The sequence below is a fragment of the Prinia subflava genome, chromosome 5 (assembly GCF_021018805.1).
Source record: "Prinia subflava isolate CZ2003 ecotype Zambia chromosome 5, Cam_Psub_1.2, whole genome shotgun sequence".
In the NCBI taxonomy this organism is placed as follows: domain Eukaryota; kingdom Metazoa; phylum Chordata; class Aves; order Passeriformes; family Cisticolidae; genus Prinia; species Prinia subflava.
The window spans coordinates 6,435,822-6,453,832 of record NC_086251.1 but is presented as its reverse complement, the minus strand read 5'-3'; the positions used below and the strand labels follow the sequence as shown (position 1 = coordinate 6,453,832).

The window sequence follows — 18,011 nt, the reverse complement described above, 5'->3', positions numbered from 1 at the left end:
TGAAAACCACTGGGGTTTGTCTCAGTGCCAGCTGTATGGAATTGCCATTTCACGTGGGCAAAAGTAAATGGTGAATATGAAACTACAGTGACTTATTCTTCTTTTTCCACTCCCTATCCCTCCTTTATTAGATCTGAAAGGGAAGAGCTCCACAGTTGAGTACACTGCTTTTCCCCAGTATCTTGGATCTGTGATAGTGCATAAAAGCAGCCCCCAAAGTAGTTGTTAATATAATTTATAAAGGAAGAAACCTTTTTGAAAACACTTTTGCCCGTTTTTACTGGTCTTCCCAGGATGCTGCAGGGGAAATAATCCAATAAGTACTCGAGTCCTTAAATTTGTTTGTGTTTATACAGTTGTTGATAAATGCTGCTCTTACTGGGCCACCTTGCAAGCAGAAGGAAGGGCAAGAGGAGATGATTTTTTTGTGGTGTTGTGTTTCTGCGGACACTTGGCTGAAGAGAAAAGCTTCTGCTTCTTCTATTAAAGTAATTTTTAACAGCACATTGAAGGGTTGCAAAAGTCTCCAGCTGTGACATAAGCAAGGGCATCACTACAGATGGGCTGCCATGAACACTTCTGTTATGCTCTGGGGTATCCCTTTTTCCTCACAGGAAATTATTTGTACTGAAATCTTCATGTAGCCAGGAGTTTCTTTAATGTTGAAAAAAAAAAAGCACTGCCATTTTTACAAAGAAATGAGAGCCCATTGGCAGGGCTTCATTCTTGCTCCCAGATGATGGGGTTTAAAGTTGATTTAACCTAATTCCAAACAAAAGAGAGAGGACACAGCGTCAGTCTGCCAGCAGAAACAAAGTGCAGCTCTCACTGTCAGCAATCCTGTCTCACAACATCCTCCAGATGTTTGGTGGAACAGCTGATTGCATATGTGTCAAACCTAATTCCTTCCATTATGTTTTAACTCACAGCACTTTGCAGTGTTCAGGAGGGCAAACTCTGCAACAGTGAAGGGGAATTACATTTTCCTGGAAGGCCTGAACAGTCCTATCAAAACCACCAGTAAGTAGAGAGAACAAAGCCCTCCCCCAGAGAATATTCCCCTTACAAGTGCAGGTTTTGGGGTGGGTTTGGTTGCATTTTTTGTGAATGGGAACTGATTTCTTATTCCAGATTGTGTATGTGGACTCTATTTGTGCCAGAAGGGCACATGAAGCACATGCTGCTTCCTTTCTCCCACTTTGATGCAGAGCCAGAAATGTTCTGTGATGGATTCTTTATCAGCCTGTTCAAAAGATGACAGACTCGTGGGTGAGTTTTGTCCCCTTGCTCTTTGGAACAATCATTCAGGTTGGAAATGACCTTTAAGATCTATATCCTGTCTGAGCATTTTTTATTCTAACAGCAAGTGCACCCAGGGGGGATGTGGTGGTTGGTGGCTCCACTTGCATTTGCTTGATTGATACACATAGACACAGGATCTGAAATAAAAGAATAAGTGTGTGGGAGGTGAAGAGGTTGGAAAATGCCTGCTAGGGAAGGGTATCACATTTCTGGTGTCAATGATTTTCAATTTTTAATAGTGTGAGTCTATTTGGGCTAATGGATTAATAAGGAAAGTAGAGGGATGAATAGGAAATTTCCTCTTCATCCTAAAATTTTCACAGCTAAGTATTAAAAATGGTACATGCAAGTTTTCTCAAGTAACTGAAGGCTTTAAACCGTGATTATTCTCTAAAGTTATGTTCCAGGGAAGTTCTGTGGAGGAGATCTTCCAATCCTCCTTTTGAGTGGCTCCAGTGGCATAAGGCTGAAATTTGTTTCTGACTATGAGGATTATGGAACTGATTTTTCCATCACCTACAAGGCTCTTACACCAGATATTCTTCCTGGTAAGTTTAAGCCAAGTAATGTGCCTGTCAACACTCTTGGGTGGGCACCTGGGGAAAAAAAAAAAAGGAGAAAATAAATCAGAGGGAGGGAGCTCCTGTGGCATCTCTGTGTGGATGATGCTTTCATAGGAAGGCCTTGAGGGAGGCAGGTGGAGAATTGTGTTTGGTTTTGCTGTGCACAGCAGTTCACCCTCCCTGAGGATGGGCCCCAGGGCTGAGTCTTAAACAAGCTTCTGATGTTCCTGTTCTGGCAGCATTTCCAGCTGGTCCTTTCCTTTCCATTTCTGTCTGCCTGGGTTTCCAGGTGCTGGCTGTGAGTGGGTAGTGTCCTTTTTGAAGGAGGAGTGTTGGGGAGTGTGCAGTGCCCAGAGCACCACAGCAGCCTGGCAGGCTGTCAGGGGATTGTCTGTGCTCCTGGGGCCACCAGCTGAGAGGAAGATCCCAAGTTAGGGAGTGTGGGTTCTCCTCTGAGTGCTCTTGTTGCAAAATAAGGATAGTTGCTTGCCTTCTAGGTAAACTGAGGTCTAGTGTAATTTCTACTGAGAACTCTAGATGGAGAATGTTGATGAATTGTGGATTCCAAAGCCTCCCATACTGAGAACTATGTATTATATATTTATATGTAAATAACTGAAACATCTCTTGGTTGTGTGCAATTCTGTATGAGACTGAATGCCTGCTTTGCTGATATTGATATATCCTTTATCTGTAACCAGAAATACTTGTGCAGATTTATTCATCAATCTTTTTCCTGACCAAGAAAATTTGATTGATGAAGCAGAGGGAACAGCAACCTTATGCTGTCCTCCTAAATCATGTGAGCTGGAGGAAGGGTGGGTTCAGGAAGGGTGGGTTTGTGTGTTCCATGTCTGAGGACAGACACACTTAGCAGAGTAGGAATTGTTTGATTTTTATTTTACATAATTGACATCAAGAAATTATTTCTTAAATTCTGGTACCTGTTACTGTCAATGACTGTTCTGAACTGGACCTCTGGGGATTAAGTGGGAGAGGAAAAGAAAAGGGGAAAAAAGGAGCTTTCTCTTTAGCATTCCAGTGAATTGTAGATCATATCTTCTTTATCATATCTCACACTTTTTAAGTTTTCAAATGAGTTTATAATCTAGCTGATTAATTAGGGAGCATATATGTGTGTATGTTTATATTTTTAAAACTCTCCCTATGTGATATAAAGCCATGGGACAGATAAGTAAGGAGCATCACAAAAATTCATTCATGTAGCCAAGGCTACAGAGCTTGTCAGTGCCTCTACTGAGATTATAATTTGAGCTCCTGCCTCTTTGTCAGATTTCAGTCCCCTACAGCATGCAGCTGTTTATCCTTAAAGAATTGACTAAGTTGAAATTTGCTTTGCATTATAATGAGAAAACCAAGAAATTATTAACAAAAATTGCCATTGAATGTTCCAAATTTTTTCATTGCCTTTGTAAGTAGGTAGTGACTAGATCTGACACTACTCTTAATTGTAATAATTTAAATTATCATCCTAAACCCCTGATTCAGTGAAGTACTCCTAAGTTTAAGTGCTTTGCTAGATTGAGATTTGCATTTGTTTCAGGCATTACAGACCAGTTCTTTTTCAAGATACTTCTCCTTCATTAATTCTCTTCCCATTATTAGGCTATATTGTCCTGGAAGAAGTCTCATGTTTTACTAAAACAGGAAATAATTAAAAATAGTTTGGTTTTTTGTTCATGAAATGCAAACATGAATATCTGATAGTAATAAGAGATGAAGAAAAATGAATCTAGCAATGATTTTCAATGTCAGTTTATATAAGTATCCTATATTATTGAAATTCCTCTTGTAAATGTAAAAGGTGACCAGGCTTCAGTGGTGTGGTTTGAACATATCTTTGCTTTTGTCTAAGGCTTTTGCTTCAGAGTTTCAGGCATATTTGATCCACTGCTTCATCTCTTTTCCCTTTTATTCAAATTCTAAGACAAAATACATTGGTAGACAGTCCTAGAAAAAGTTCAAATGTGAGTAGCAACTAACAGCACTTGAAAAATTGTGAATTTAGAGTCAAAATCGTTTTCCAAGTTCTTTGAAACACCTACTCTTACACAAACTAACTCCTTATTTGACACGTGAAAATAATTTAAATCATTTGCTATGGTAAAGTCAAATACAAAACTATGTGAAATCATTTTTGCATCAAATTGACTGGATTTGGTAAATATCTACACCATTCCTCCCTCTGAACTTAAACTGATGTCATGTGTGTTTCCCCCTCTATTAGCAAAGTTAGTTACATGCCACAGGAAGCTTTCCAAAAAGAAAAAAAAAGGCAACATCACTTTCCTACAACTTTATTTGTACATTAATTTATCTAGCACAGAAAGAATGCTCTTATCTTTCCTGCTGCTTTTACATTGCCCTGTAATGCTAAATGTAATTTTTGTAGTTCAGTGTTAAAAGGAGAAAACTGGGAACAATTTCCTTTTTGTTGTATCAACTTCCCTGAGAGGATACTGCAATTTCTCCTGCTTTCAGACAGGACCTTTACTCTGTGCTGGGTTTATTCATCCAATGTGCTTCCTCAGTATCTGGATCTTGTACATTCTCCCTTGGGAAATTTACCAGAAATGTGTAGGAAAGACATCACTAAACTAAAAAAAGCTATTATAAAATACCAGTTATAAACATAAATGCAATGCAAAATATTAGAGGGTTTTTTTTTTTTTTCCCAGAGATCTTGTAACACATTATTAGGGGTAATAAGTTCTATAAGGTACAGGCTGACTTCATCATGCTGCATAACAGCTGAATAAGTCTGGAAGAGGAGACTTTCTTGTTATACATTTAAGGGGTAGCATTTTTAAGCATATTGATTTGAGATAATAACTATAAAAGACGTCTGATAAGACAATGCTCTCTAAAAAGTTTCCCTTGACTTTGTCAGAAATGACAACTGAATCGAAAGTAGCAACCTGAACCTCGGGTTAGTTATATCTTTATTTATTTCATGATGTTTTCTATTTGATAAATTTAATCTCATTGGTCTCCAGTGGCTTAAGTATTATTAGTGGTGTCCAAAGACTTTTGCACTCTGTCAGGCTTGGTGCTGGTGACCACTTCCCCGGGGAGCCTGTTCCAGTGTCCAGCCATCCTCTGGGTGAGGAACCTTTTTGAATGTACAACCTCAACCTCCCCTGGCACAATGTCATGACATTCCCTCAGGTCCTGTCACTGGTCCCCAGAGAAAAGAGATCAGTGCCTGATCTCCTCTCCTCACAAGGAAGTTGTGGAAAGTTTCCCCCCAGTTTCTTCTCCAGGCTGAACAGTGCTCTCTTCATACAGCTTCCCCTCAAGGCCCTTCATCACCTCTGTAGCCCCCCTTTGGACTGCCTAATAGCTTAATCTCTTTCTTATTTTGTGGTGTCCAAAACTACATACAAGACTCAAAGGGAGGGCATACCAGTGCAGAGCAGAATGGGACAATCTCCTCTCTTGACCAGCTTGATGCCTTAAGGTTTACCTTTCATGTGGTTCAGATTCTGTGCTGCCCAGGGGTGCAGTTCTGAGCCTCCCACTGAGTGCTGGTGAGCTCTTCACAGAGTAGGGAGACAAAACAAATCCTTTTCCTGCTGGAGACCAAGGACAACAAGGACAACTTTCAGGGCCAAAAGCACAAACAAGGGTGGACTGAAGAGCGAAAACAAGAAGGGTGGGACCTCATAACCCAAAGCTGTAACTGGACAATTAAACTCCAATATGCAAATGGACCAAAACTTATAAAAGTGTGAGACCTCATGACCAGTCATCCATTTTGTGACCATTCTTAGTCCATCTTGGGTGTAGCCCTGGTCAGGCCCTGTCCTGCCCAAGGTGCACCCTAAAGGCCTTTCAATAAATCCCTACTTTATTCTCTAGCGCTGTCCAGTCTCTGTTCCAGGCCAGCCCTCCCAAGGCATCAAGCTGGTGCTGCTTTTTGTGATGCCCCCCAGCCCTCCTGGCTGCCAGGGCACTGCAGACTCAGTTCAGCTTGCCCTCGACCAGGATCTCCAGGTCCCTCTTCCCAGCACTGATTTCCAGCATCTCTTCCCCAATCCAGGAGCAGAGTCTGGCACTTTCCCCTGTTCAGCTTCCTATAGTTGGTGATTTCCCAGGCACCATGGATCTGACTCTGGAGCACACTGACACGTGTTATCCCAAACTGGGTGTTCTTCCTGGCAAACCATTTTGAAGACCTTGCCGTTTGGTCCAAATCAGAAAGAAAATGAAAGTTATTTGAGAGGGTACTTCTGCATCACTGAGTCTCCCCCCTTAGAATCACAGAATCATCAAGGTTGGAAGAATACTTTAAGATCATCAGGTGCATCCATCAGCCTAGCAATACCCCTAAGCCTCTAAACCCCTAAACCACATCACTCAGCACCAGATCCAGACAGATCTTAAACACCTCCAGGGATGGCAACTCCACCAGCTCTCTGGGCAACCTGTTCCAAAGCCCAACCACCCTAACAGTGATTTTTTTTTTTCCTAATTGTCATGGTTTAGGAATGGTATTCTCCAATTCAGCGTTCCCACTGAAAACCACTCCAGACAATGCACTGCTTGCTCGCTCCTGCCTCTCCTTCCCCTGCCCTTCAGTGGACTCGAGAGGAGAATTGAAGGCACAAAAGGTAAAGATCATGGGTTGAGGTAAGAACAATTTATTGGAAACAGCAATGAGATAAAAAAATGAACAGTAACTGCAACCATACTAAAGACAGAGTGTACTCTTACTATTTCTTGGGGGTTAGATTTGTTTATTTTTTACTTATAGAATTGCTTCTGATAAGTTGATAGAAAACTAACTGCTGGGTCCTTGTAGGTACTTAAGCAGAACAAAGGGGCCAAGGAGAGGAGTTGTAGCACCTGGCTACACTTTTTTGGGTCTCTGGGAGTTTCTTTTGGAGGGGGTGGGGGATAATGCGAGTTTTTTGGGGGCAGCTTCTGGCTTTTGCTCTTGGCATCAGAGAGAGAGGATGGCCAGGCTGCTGCTTGCTGCAGGAGGAGTCACTGTCACCACCCTGTCAGTCCTGGGAAATCCACCTCCATCTGCTCGTGTGCCCAGGAACTCTGAGCTCACCTCCTCCTACCGTGCTGGAGCTGGGCCAGTCCTGTCCCACCACTGTTTCTCCAGCACCGCTTTGAGGCTCTTTTTTTGCTGCTCTGTACCCCTGCACTGCCCTGCCCTGCCAGGACATCCCTGCCCTTCCAGCTACCACTGCAGAGCTTCTGATTTGTCTCATCCACCAGCCCAGGATTTCCCACCCTTCCAGCCTGGTGCTCTCAGAGACCCTCAGGGGCACCCAGCTCAAACTGCCCCGGGCTTTGGGAAGCAAAGCCCCTCGAGGTTCCTGGTTCTCTTTCGTTGTTGTTTTTTGTTTGTGTTGTTATATGTACTAGTAAAGAACTATTATTCCTATCCCCATATCTCTGCCTGAGAGCCCACTTAATTTTCAGAATTTTAATAATTTGGAGGGAGAGTGTTTGAATTCTCCATTCCAAGGAAGACCCTGCACTCCCTAGCAGACACCTCTTTCTAACTAAGACAGAGGTTTAAGATGGATATTAGAAAAATGTTCCTCACCCAGAGGGTGGCTGGGCACTGGAACTGACTCCCCAGAATGGTGGTCACAGCACCAGGTCTGACAGAGCTCAACAAATGTTTAAAAAATGCTCTTGGGTACATGGTGTGACTCTTGGAGATGAGCTTGTGCAGAGCTGAGAGCCGGACTTGATGATCCTTGTGGATCCCTTCCAACTCAGCGTGTTCCGTGATTCTCCTGCGTTCTTGCAGCCAGACTTCATGGAATCCTGGAATGCTTGGTGTTGGAAAGGACCCTAAAGCTCATCTTGCTCCACGCCCCTGCCACAGGCAGGGGCACCTTCCCCTAGACCGGATCACTCCAACCTGACCTTGGACACTTCCAGGGATGGGACAGGTGAGCTGTGGTTTGGGTCTAAGGAGTTTGGAATGGGTCGAAAGGCGGTTCATCATCTCTGGTGACTGGAACTGCTGATGGATACTGGCTCCCATGGGACTGTGCCCCACCACTCAGCTCACTGCTGTGATAAGGCCAAACGTAGCATTTGTAGAGCTGAAAATCTCTGAGGTGCTCCCAAAATGGCACAACAGGTGGGGATTTGCACTGCAGTTGCTCTGGGGTGTCCCCAAAGCCCTGTAGCTTACTCAAGGTGAGATCATCTCCCCTGTGTAATCACCTCCAAGCTCAGAGAAGAGATAACAACCTGCTTTGGGCCTTGTCACTCTCCTGGGGCTCCAAGAGCCTCTAAACCCCCAAATTACTTGAAAAAAGGTCACTGCTGACAGTGATATATTTTTAAATTCGCCTGCAGAGCACCTTAATATCCACCCTGAAGAGCATCAGGAGGGAAGCAGCAGGAGTGCAGAGATGCAGGGGGGAGGATCATCCTGGAGAACCATGAGCAAGGACAGAGCATGCTGAGCCAGCCATCTCCTGTTGTTTTCTCTTGCAAAGAAGAAACAGCTTCTGCTGTTTCAAAATCTCCTGCCTGGAGGCTCCTGCACTCCAGTTCCTTGTTGGACTCTGGGCTTAGCTCCAAATCCAGGTGACCTGCAGCAGGTGTGGCATGCACACCCTGTTGGAATACTTGCTCTGGGAACCTCTCACTGACCACAAGGGGCTCACAGAGGAGGACTGGCAGCTTTCCTGTCAGGAACACTCATGGATCTTACTATTCCTGATATAAGGCACATCCAAAAGGGGATTTTTAAATTATTTTTTCCCCTCCAAAAGAAATAATTTCAGGAGGAGATTGCTCAGCTTCGGGTGTTGCATGTTTTTGTTTGCAGACTGCAGGAAGAGGGTAAAGAGCTGGAAAAATCTTCTAGAGCCAAACCAGTGCATCAGGAGGGAGGGGAGACTTCATAGTCAGGAAGTTTTGGATGCCCCTTCTCTGGAAGCATTCAAGACCACACTGGATGGGGCTTGGAACAGGCTGGTCTAGTGGAAGGTCTCCCTGCCCATGGCAGGGGGTGCAAAGAGATTCAATGAGATTCAAGGTCCCTTCCAACCCAAACCCTTCCAGGATTCTATGGAGAAGACAGACAAAGCAGGTGGTTGGCAGATGCCAACACAAGGATGAATAATCAATTCTGTGCTGTTTTTACAGCTTTTATTTGGTTTCTCCATGTTTCAGGTTGTGCTGGATGATTTCAAAGTCCCAGACTGAACACACACAGGGGATGAAGGGCAGCACCAAGGTAAAGCTCCTCAGGATTGTGTAACCTACAGCTTCTCCCTACCCATTCCATGACTTCCACCCAGCACTGTCCAATCAGTCTGTGCCTAAACTCTTGCTTTAGACCTTGTAGCATTGTCTCCAAGCAGATCCCACTGCAAAGAGGGTTTTCCAGCTGGAAGAAACCTCCAGCAGGAAATTCACACAGGCAACACACTTTGAAGGAATGCCAGGAAGCAATTGCACCCAAGCAACTGAGTTCAGCTTTGTGGGATTCACCAAGGACCCGGCAACTCAGGTCACTTCTTCCTGCTGTTCCTGCTCACCTGCCTCGTCACCATCCTGGGGAACTTGGGGATGATCACCTTGATCAGAGCCAGCCCCCTGCTCCACTGCCCCATGTACTATTTCCTGGGCAAGCTGGCTTTTGTGAACCTCTGCACTTCCACCATCGTCACCCCCAGGATGCTGGTTGGGGTTTTGCTGGGGAAGAAGGGAACAGCCCATGCCGGGTGCATGGCTCAGGTGTTTCCTTTTGGCCCGTTTGTGGCCACTGAGTGCTTCCTGCTGGCTATGATGGCCTATGACCCATACCTGGCTGTTTGCCACCTGCTGCTCTACACCCTTGTTGTGTCCCCAGGGCGCTGCTCCCGGCTGCTGGCCAGGTCCTACCTCCTGGGGCTGGCCAGCTTGTTCTTCTGCAGCTCCAGAGCCGTCCATCTGTCCCTCTGTGACATCTCCCTGCTGATCTCACTCTCCACCTCTGACACCACCCTCAGCCTTGTCATCCTGAGGGCCTCTTCATCTTGGCTCGGTGTTCCCAGCGTGCTGGTGGTCCCGGTGTCCTACGTGGCCATCATTGAAATATCCCCCCTGCAGCCCCCCAAAGTTCCTATGCTAGCTCAGATCCCAGAAGGCTTTGGAGGAATATCTCAGGGACAGGGCAAAGGATTCCAAATGAGGCTCTAACCCCCAGATGTAGTCCAAGACCTTTATTCCAGGTTTCCAGGGGGGGAAAGAGGAAGAATGAGGAAGAAGAGGGCTTTATCTAGGCTCCTGCTAAGGAGGGATGATTGGAACTCAGCCAATAAGGTCAGAAAGGGGAGGAAGGGTTAAACTACATGGTTACAGGCCCCAGGGGTCTCTGGGGAGGGACAAACCATTTCCCACAGAAATACAACACATCATCTCCACCATCCTGAGCATCAGCTCAGCTGAGGGCAAGGGCAAAGCCTTCTCCACCTGTGCCTACCCCTCGCCACTGTCAGCACCTTCCATGGGGCATTGATTTTCATGTGCTTGATCCCCAGGTCAGACACCTCCAGAGGAGATAAATGGGCTGCTGTTCTTTGCACTGTGGTGACCCCCGTGCTGAACCCCTTCATCTACAGCCTGAGGAATCAGGAGGTGAAGGAGGCTTGGAGGAGACTCAGGAAAATAAAATGAGCTTGGAGGCCAGGTACAACGGAGATCTCCGCAGTATCTTTGTGAAATATGTCAGAGGAGCATTTTTGGGGCCCTCTGCACTTTGATTTAGATGAGGTGCTGGCTGGTTTAATATCAGTTGAAAATAGTAATTTCACTCCAATTTTGGTGTTTGCATGAGGCTTGGAGCAACCTGGTCTAGTGGAAGGTGTCCCTGCTCAGAGCAGGAGGTTGGAATTAATGAGCTTTGAGAGTCCTTCCAACCAAAACCATTCCAGAATTCTGTGACATATTTGGTCTAAATGTTTTGGTGCACAAGCATTGCATATGTGAAAAAACCCCAAACCTCCAATCAGTGCATTACCTCATCTTGTGCCAGGTCCATGGTGAAATCCAGAGTGAAGGAGCTCTCCTAGAGACGTGGAATAACTTGGGATGGAGGAGAAGTTAAATCAAGGCAGGATTGAGGTAGTTTGCTGATTTATTGATTGCACATGACTCACAGGCACTCAGGATCAATGAGATTAATCCTTTGTTCCTTTATTATTAGTAGATGTTTAGAATAGAGACTTGACAAGGTAGAGGCATTGTCAAGCTTCTAACGGGGAGAATGATGCCTTAAGTTTTAGCTTTCATGTTTTTCAAATTCTGTACTCATTATTATATAATTCTAACACTATTTTAATAATAGTGTTAGCAAGTTCTCTTCACAGTTCAGTTAGACAAAACAATCCTTTTCCAGCCTGAGCACAAAGGACACCACAGCAGCTTCAGGCCTGAAAAGTATAAACAGCAGAAAATTGAGGAGAGCAAACTGGGAGGATGGGACTTCATAACCTGAAGCTGTAATTTGACAATTAACCCCAATATGTAAATGGACCAAAACCTATAAAAGTGTGAAAACACGTGACCCAGCGTCCATCTTGGGTGTAGCCTCAGCCAGGATCCTGTACTGCCCATGCTGTATCCTTTGAAGGCCTTTTTTATAAATACCTACTTTATTCTTTACTCTGTCTAGTCTTTGTTCTAGGTGGCCTCTTAAGGCATCACCAGAGCTTACTGATAATTCCCTGATTATTATTTAGTCCAACTGCCTGGATCAATCCCCCTGAGCTGTTTTGCTCCTGTTCCTCTCTTACCAGCTGTGCTGACCCCCCATGGCAGGGACCCTGGAGGTCCTCACCTCACACATCTCCAGGTATGGAGACAACGTCCTCAAGCTGCACCAGGGGAGATTTAGGTTGGATAGAGAGGAAATTCCTTCATGGAAAGAGCTGTCCAGCCCTGGATCAGGCTTGCCAGGGCAGTGGTGGAGTCCCTGGAGTGATTTAAAAGGTATGTGGATGTGGCACTCGGGGATGTGGACTGGTGGTGTTGGCACTGCTGTGGGAATGGGTGGACTTTATGATCTCAGAGGTCTTTTCCAGCCTAACCAATTCCATCACTCTGTGATCAGAAGCATGAACTGGGGCCTCTTTGTGTAACCCCTGCTGCTCTCCCACCTTCTGCTCCTGCCTGCCACCCTCAGGACACTGTTTAGTTTAGGTTCAGAAAAGATTGTACATTTTTTCTTTAAATAGGACTAAAGATTATTTTTAATGTTTTTATTTAAAACATAAACCCTTTGTAATTATTAATGTAATAAAACATTAAGACATTTAAAATACAAGCCCCAGAGAAACTTTTCTTGCTCTGGGGCCTTACAACCATTTTTTGGCAATAAAATATTGAATATTTTTTTAAAAATATTTGAAAAATATTCAATATTTGAATAATAGTTTGAGAAACCATCCAATGCCTTTGTCCAGCTGGTCTTGCCTTGACCATCACCTGACCCTTGAACAGGACCAGGAGCCCTTAGTGAATTAAACCCCAAGTCTGTCACTCTGCACATTGTGGCTTCATGCTGGAGCTGCTGCTTTCAAAACCAAAAGGTTTGGGCTCATTGTGCAAGTGGGAATTGTGGAAATGAGGGTGAACTGTGTCCACCATCTGTGGGAACAGCATCTGACCATGAGAGGAGTGGGAAGGAGATGGAACTTCCAGCATCGATGTTTCCTCCTGATGGACACATCCCCCTGAGGGGTCATCCTGTGTCCCTGCCTGTGGCAGGGCACTGGAATGAGATGAGCACCAAGGTCCCTTCCAACCCCAGCCATTCCAGGATTCTCTGCTGGTGCAGTTTACTCCTGGGGAGTCTCCTGGACCCGTTTTAAAGCACGCATTGAAAAATGGCTTTTCAAGATGAGCTTTCCTCGTCAAAAATGGGCAGATGGGACCCAGAAAAACTTGGAAAAGGGAAAATTATAAGTGTTGCCTATAGGGAATAATTGTCCCAGACACTGGGACAGGAGAGCAGCTGTGGAGGTTGTGGTGGCCACCAAGATAGAGATGAGCCATCAGTCCCTCGTGGGTGTAAGGGTGACCCCCAGCAGCTGGAGAAAAGCATTGACAGACCCTCAAGTGACTTGCTGCAATGAACCTCTCACTGAGAGCTGGAGGAACAGCAAGGAAAAGCTTCTTTGGGAGGCCGAGGGAAGAAGAGAAATATGGAATTAGAGAAGAATTTAAGCATCTTTCACATTCTAGCCTGTAGTAAAAATCCTTGTTTTGGTGTTTCCTCTTGGCAGCGTTGTGTTCACAAATGGCATCGCTCAGGCTCTGCAGGCATCAACTCTGATGTGCTGTGGGCATCCCATCCCTAAAACTCCAGGGAGAAACCTCAGGATGGAGCCCAGGGCCTCTGGGGAAGGCTCATTCTGTGTTCAGCTGCCTCAGAGACCCTGGGGTAACTGGTCGTGGGGGGATGGGGTAAAACTTAAATATTCCAGCCACGCTAGAGGGTGGAAATGGAAAACTTCCTGGGTTTGGCCAGGCTGATGGAGCTTGTGGACTTCAGCTCAAGGATCTGTGAGTATCTCGTTAATCAGAGAGGGTGGAATTTTAAGGGGTTTTGAGACAGTTTTTTGCTGGGTGTGGAAAACAGTCCTTCCCAAGTGTTTGCAGAAGTAGGAGCCTCTCCATGAAGGTTTTTATGGAATATAATAACTCCAGGAAATCGCAAAGGTCTTTCCTGATGGCAAAACATGTACTCCAGTATATCTGAACCTTCATCCTAACTCAGATTTTGGATGAATATTCCTCATATCAGCAGAGTTAGGAGGCACACTGTAGGCAAATTGACTGAAGGGTCTATCTGAGACTAAAAGTCTTAAATTCAGCTCATAGTTATCACCAGAAAATGTAAAAATAAATTGCAACAGGAAAGTTCCTGCAGAGTTTTCCTTTCATCCTGATTGGCAATTGCAATGCTTCTCCGAGCCCTGGGTGTCTCTCAACCCCTGAATCTCAATTCCTTACACCAGTTCTTTTTAATTCCCTGTGATTCCAGGAAATTCATTTTATATTCCAAATTTAAATATATATATAATTATATATAATATATAAATTTTAAATAAATATAATTACATATAACATATAAAATTATATATGAGGAAAATATTTATATGTGTGAAGTAATTATATCTAGAACTGTCTATAGAAAATAAACTTCTATATTAAATTTATATTAAAATGTTCATATGTTTAATTTTATATATACAGTGGGAAATAAATTCTCAAGCTGCCATTTAACTTCCTAAAACTAATTGAATTGATTTACCTGTTTGTGTTTATTTACCAGTGCAGGTCTCCTTCTTAAGGAGCTGCTTCCAAAGTCATCCAATCCCAAAGGAAATTTGCTCCTCCAGGGCTGGGCAGTGACAAACCCTTTGGTGTTCCTGTGAAGGAAGACTGCAAACAGTAGGTTTTTTGGTCAAGTTTTGATGGTCTTTGTGAGGGTAAATTATTCCTGTCTTCCACACTAATACTGGAAGAAATCTGGGTTTATTTCTCTCTGGCAATTTTGGTCTGGCAGGTAAAATCTGATCAAGAAAAAAGGGCCCCGAGATGTGAGGAAACAGGTGGATTTTAGCCAAAATAAGGCTGCAAGGAGTTGATCTGTTGCAAGGAAAGGGCTTTGAGGTGGGAGCTTGTCATCTAAGCTCAGGGTCTCTGAGGCAAAACCTAGGAAATTATCATGGAATCCATGGTTTAGGTTGGAAGAGACCTTATGGATCCTCCAGTGATGATCCACAGGCAGGGACCCCTTGCATCAGCCCAGGTTGTTCCAAGTCCTGTCCAACCTGGCCTTGAAGATCAATCATTTCATAGCAGCACCACTTGGATTATTTTCCAAATTATATATATTTATTTCTATTTATTTGAACTGTATTATCAGCATCTTACTCCCCGCAGTTAATCATGGGACCACATTTTTGGAGCCCACAGACTTTTAAAACCCTTTTCTTTCTCCATTTCATACTTCTCACAGGAATGACACAAGTATCACCATATTTAAAGTGTTTTTTAATACAAATATCCTGTTTGAACCTGAATTTCCATTTCACGGAAAGGAAGGGAATAAATTTGTTTTATTTTCATTTGTTCTGACTCTCCTAAAGAAAATTTTAAAGATGTTCTGATCTCTCACCAGTGCTTTGTTTCCTTTGGATCTTCTAAACCAATGAGGTTTGGGCTGTTCTTTGGGTGGTTTTTGTTGTTTTCAGGGTTTTTTTCAAATTCGTAATTCATAATAGGTTAAATTTCTGGGGTTAATGTTGTGAATCTGATGAGTAACAACCCCCTTAACTTCTTCAGGAGGTAGAATAAACCTTCAACTGTGCAAAGTGATTTATCAAACCCAGTCAGTGGCTAAACCAGATTAAAACCATTGAAAACAAACTCACTAGTGAACTCTGACTATTTTAAAATGTATTTTGAACCAAACAGTAAATTCTGAAATCCCTGCATCTCCAGGCTGTGTTTGCTGGTAAAGATACTGTCATTTTTAACACGTTTGTGCAGCAAACAGAAATCTCCTGACCCTGCATCTCGGCTTTCCTGCAGCACCTGCATTAGGATGCCAGCCAAAGGAAATGGAACCTCCAGTGCTCACTTTGTCCTCTTGGGATTCTCTGAGCAGGGCAACGTCCAGGTTGTCCTCTCCGTGGCGTTCCTGGCGATCTACGTGGTCACCCTGCTGGGGAATGTGGGGCTGCTGCTGTTGATCCGGCTGGTTGCCCAGCTCCACACCCCCATGTACTTCTTCCTGAGCAGCCTCTCCTTCCTGGACCTCTGCTATTCCTCCTGCATCACTCCCAGGCTGTTCTGGGATCTCCTGGCTGAGGACAAGGACGTGTCACGTGCCTCATGCAGTTCTATTTCTACGTGGCCTTCGCCACCACTGAGTGCTACCTCCTGGCTGCCATGGCCTACGACCGCTACGTGGCCATCTGCCGCCCCCTGCGCTACTCCCTCTCCATGTCCCCAGGGATCTGCGCGCTGCTGGTGGCCAGCTCCTGCCTGGCTGTGGCCACCAACGCCGCCCTGCACACGGGCCTGGCCCTCGGGCTGAGCTTCTGCAGCCCCAGCGCCATTGACCACTTCTACTGCGAGGGGCCGCCGCTCTTCGCCCTCTCCTGCACGGACCCCGCGCCCAACGAGCTGGGGATGTTCATCACGGCGGGCTTCCACCTGGCCGCCACCGTCCTGGCCGTGCTCCTCTCCTACGCCTCCATCCTGGCGCCGTCCTGGGCGCGCGCTCGGCCACGGGGAAGCGCAAGGCCCTGTCCACCTGCGCGTCCCACCTGGCCATGGTGGTGCTCTTCTACGGCTCCCTCGTGTCCGTGTACTCCCGGCGCACGTCCAGGAGCTCCTGGGAGCGGGACAAGGTGGCCTCCGTGTTCTACACCATGGTGGCGCCCATGCTGAACCCCTTCATCTACAGCCTGAGGAACCAGGAGGTGAAGGCCGGGCTCTGGAGGCTGATGGGGAGGAAACGCTGAGCTGAAAAATAGTATTTCCTTTTCTATTGGTGTTTGCTGCCTGGTGTTTGAATTTCAGGGATTTAAGCCCTTCCTGACCACTTGTGTAGAGCTTGAGGACCAGGGACTCTTCATCTGTTCTGATTAGAGCTACTTGGGATCATTTCCTTCTTTTAGGGAAGAAAAAAAAGAGAACTTTTTCTCTGTATGTCTGATTGTGACATTCTCTGGGTGTTTACACATCAGGATATTGCAGATAATGTAAAAATAAAATGCAGCAGGAGAGTTTCAAAAGTGTTCTCCCTTCTTCCCAATTAGCAGTTGCAGCACTTCTCCAAATCCTGAGCTGTTTCCCAGTCCCTGAATCTCCATTTCTTACACCGGTTCTTTTTACTTCCCTATTATGCCAAGAAGCCAATTATATATTTCAAGGACAAATTCATATATATTTAAAATTATATATATTTTAAGAAAAAAATAAATTCTATAAGCAAACTTTCTTTATATACATAAAAATATATATTAAGATCTTTATAAATATAAATTTATATATACAAAGAAGTGGGACATAAACCCGTAGGCTTCCATTGAACTTCCTGGAACTGATGGTGTTTACTTACCAGTGCACGTCTCCTGCTGAAGGAGCTGCTTCCAAAGTCATCTATTCCAAGGGGAATTTCCTGTGTGCTGCCACAGGGTGGGCAGTGAGCCAGCTCAAGGCCCAAAGCCCAACTCTCAGCCAACAAAGAGCTGAGAGCCCTCATCTGGCATCTCCTATGGATCATGGTGGAATTATAACCGCTGCTCCCTATCCTGGCATTTTGTTCATGTTTTGGTTTTATTATTAAATAGGTTTTGCTTAGTTTTGAGCAATTGTGCAATTTCCCCTCTAAAATAAACCATGAGAGACAGAGGAAGGAAAAAACAAACTTTCAGAACTGCAGTGAAACTGAGCACAGGAGGAGGGGCAGGAATGCTGACCAGGAGCAAATACGGAGTAGAAACAGTTACAGAATCCCAGAATCATTTAGGTTGGGAAAGCCCTCCTAAGATCAGGGAGCCCAGCTCTGCCAAGGCCAGCATGGCCATAACCCACATCTGAGCTCAGTCTGTAGAGGTGAGACCTGAGAGCCCCTTCCAGAGCCTAAAAGGGCTCCTGGAGAGCTGCAGAGGGACTCTGGCCAAGGGCCTGGAGTGTCAGGACAAGGGGGGGATGGCTTTACAGTGACAGAGTATTTAGATTGGGTATGGGGAAGAAATTCTTCCTTGTGAGGATGGGCAGACCCTGACACAGGTTTCCTGGGAAAGCTGTGGCTGCCCCATCCCTGGAAGTGTCCAAGGCCAGGCTGGGCAGGGCTTGGAGCAGCCGGGGATAGTGGAAGGTGTCCCTGCCCATGGCAGGGGGTGGAATGGGATGAGATTTAAGGTCTCTAAACACAGTCCCATGCCAACACGTGGGACTGTGTTTAGAGTCCACAACCCATCCAGCTTTTTGGCTCCAGGGCCTGGATCTGACAAACAAAGCCACTGGAGAAGTTCACTTTGTCTTTAACAAGGAAGAAAGTTTCTTCCTTGTTTTCCTTTGCTAATTAGTCTCTCATGGCTCATTAAGAAGAATGAAAGAAATTGTTAA

The 18,011-nt window shown here is 45.1% G+C and overlaps 2 protein-coding genes across 2 annotated transcripts in view; both read left to right on the top strand.

Moving 5' to 3' along the window:
- The window catches only part of LOC134550939 (olfactory receptor 5B21-like), a 31,841-nt gene extending 15,169 nt beyond the window's left edge, over window positions 1-16,672 (top strand). Inside the window, 13 exon segments of the mRNA XM_063397886.1 lie at window positions 930-1,020; window positions 1,132-1,269; window positions 1,699-1,850; window positions 6,375-6,499; window positions 7,663-7,807; window positions 8,223-8,456; window positions 9,048-9,111; window positions 11,657-11,849; window positions 13,145-13,424; window positions 14,197-14,315; window positions 15,462-15,751; window positions 15,754-16,131; window positions 16,134-16,672. Of these exon segments, the coding sequence (XP_063253956.1) occupies window positions 15,475-15,751; window positions 15,754-16,131; window positions 16,134-16,399 (921 nt within the window). The 5' untranslated portion in view covers window positions 930-1,020; window positions 1,132-1,269; window positions 1,699-1,850; ... (6 more) ...; window positions 14,197-14,315; window positions 15,462-15,474 and the 3' untranslated portion in view covers window positions 16,400-16,672.
- Window positions 9,177-10,369, top strand: LOC134550940 (olfactory receptor 5G3-like). The gene is given in 2 exon segments (XM_063397887.1): window positions 9,177-9,388; window positions 9,391-10,369. Coding segments are annotated over 2 exon segments (741 nt in total). The 5' UTR covers window positions 9,177-9,315; the 3' UTR covers window positions 10,059-10,369.
- Window positions 16,673-18,011: the final 1,339 nt, after the last annotated feature.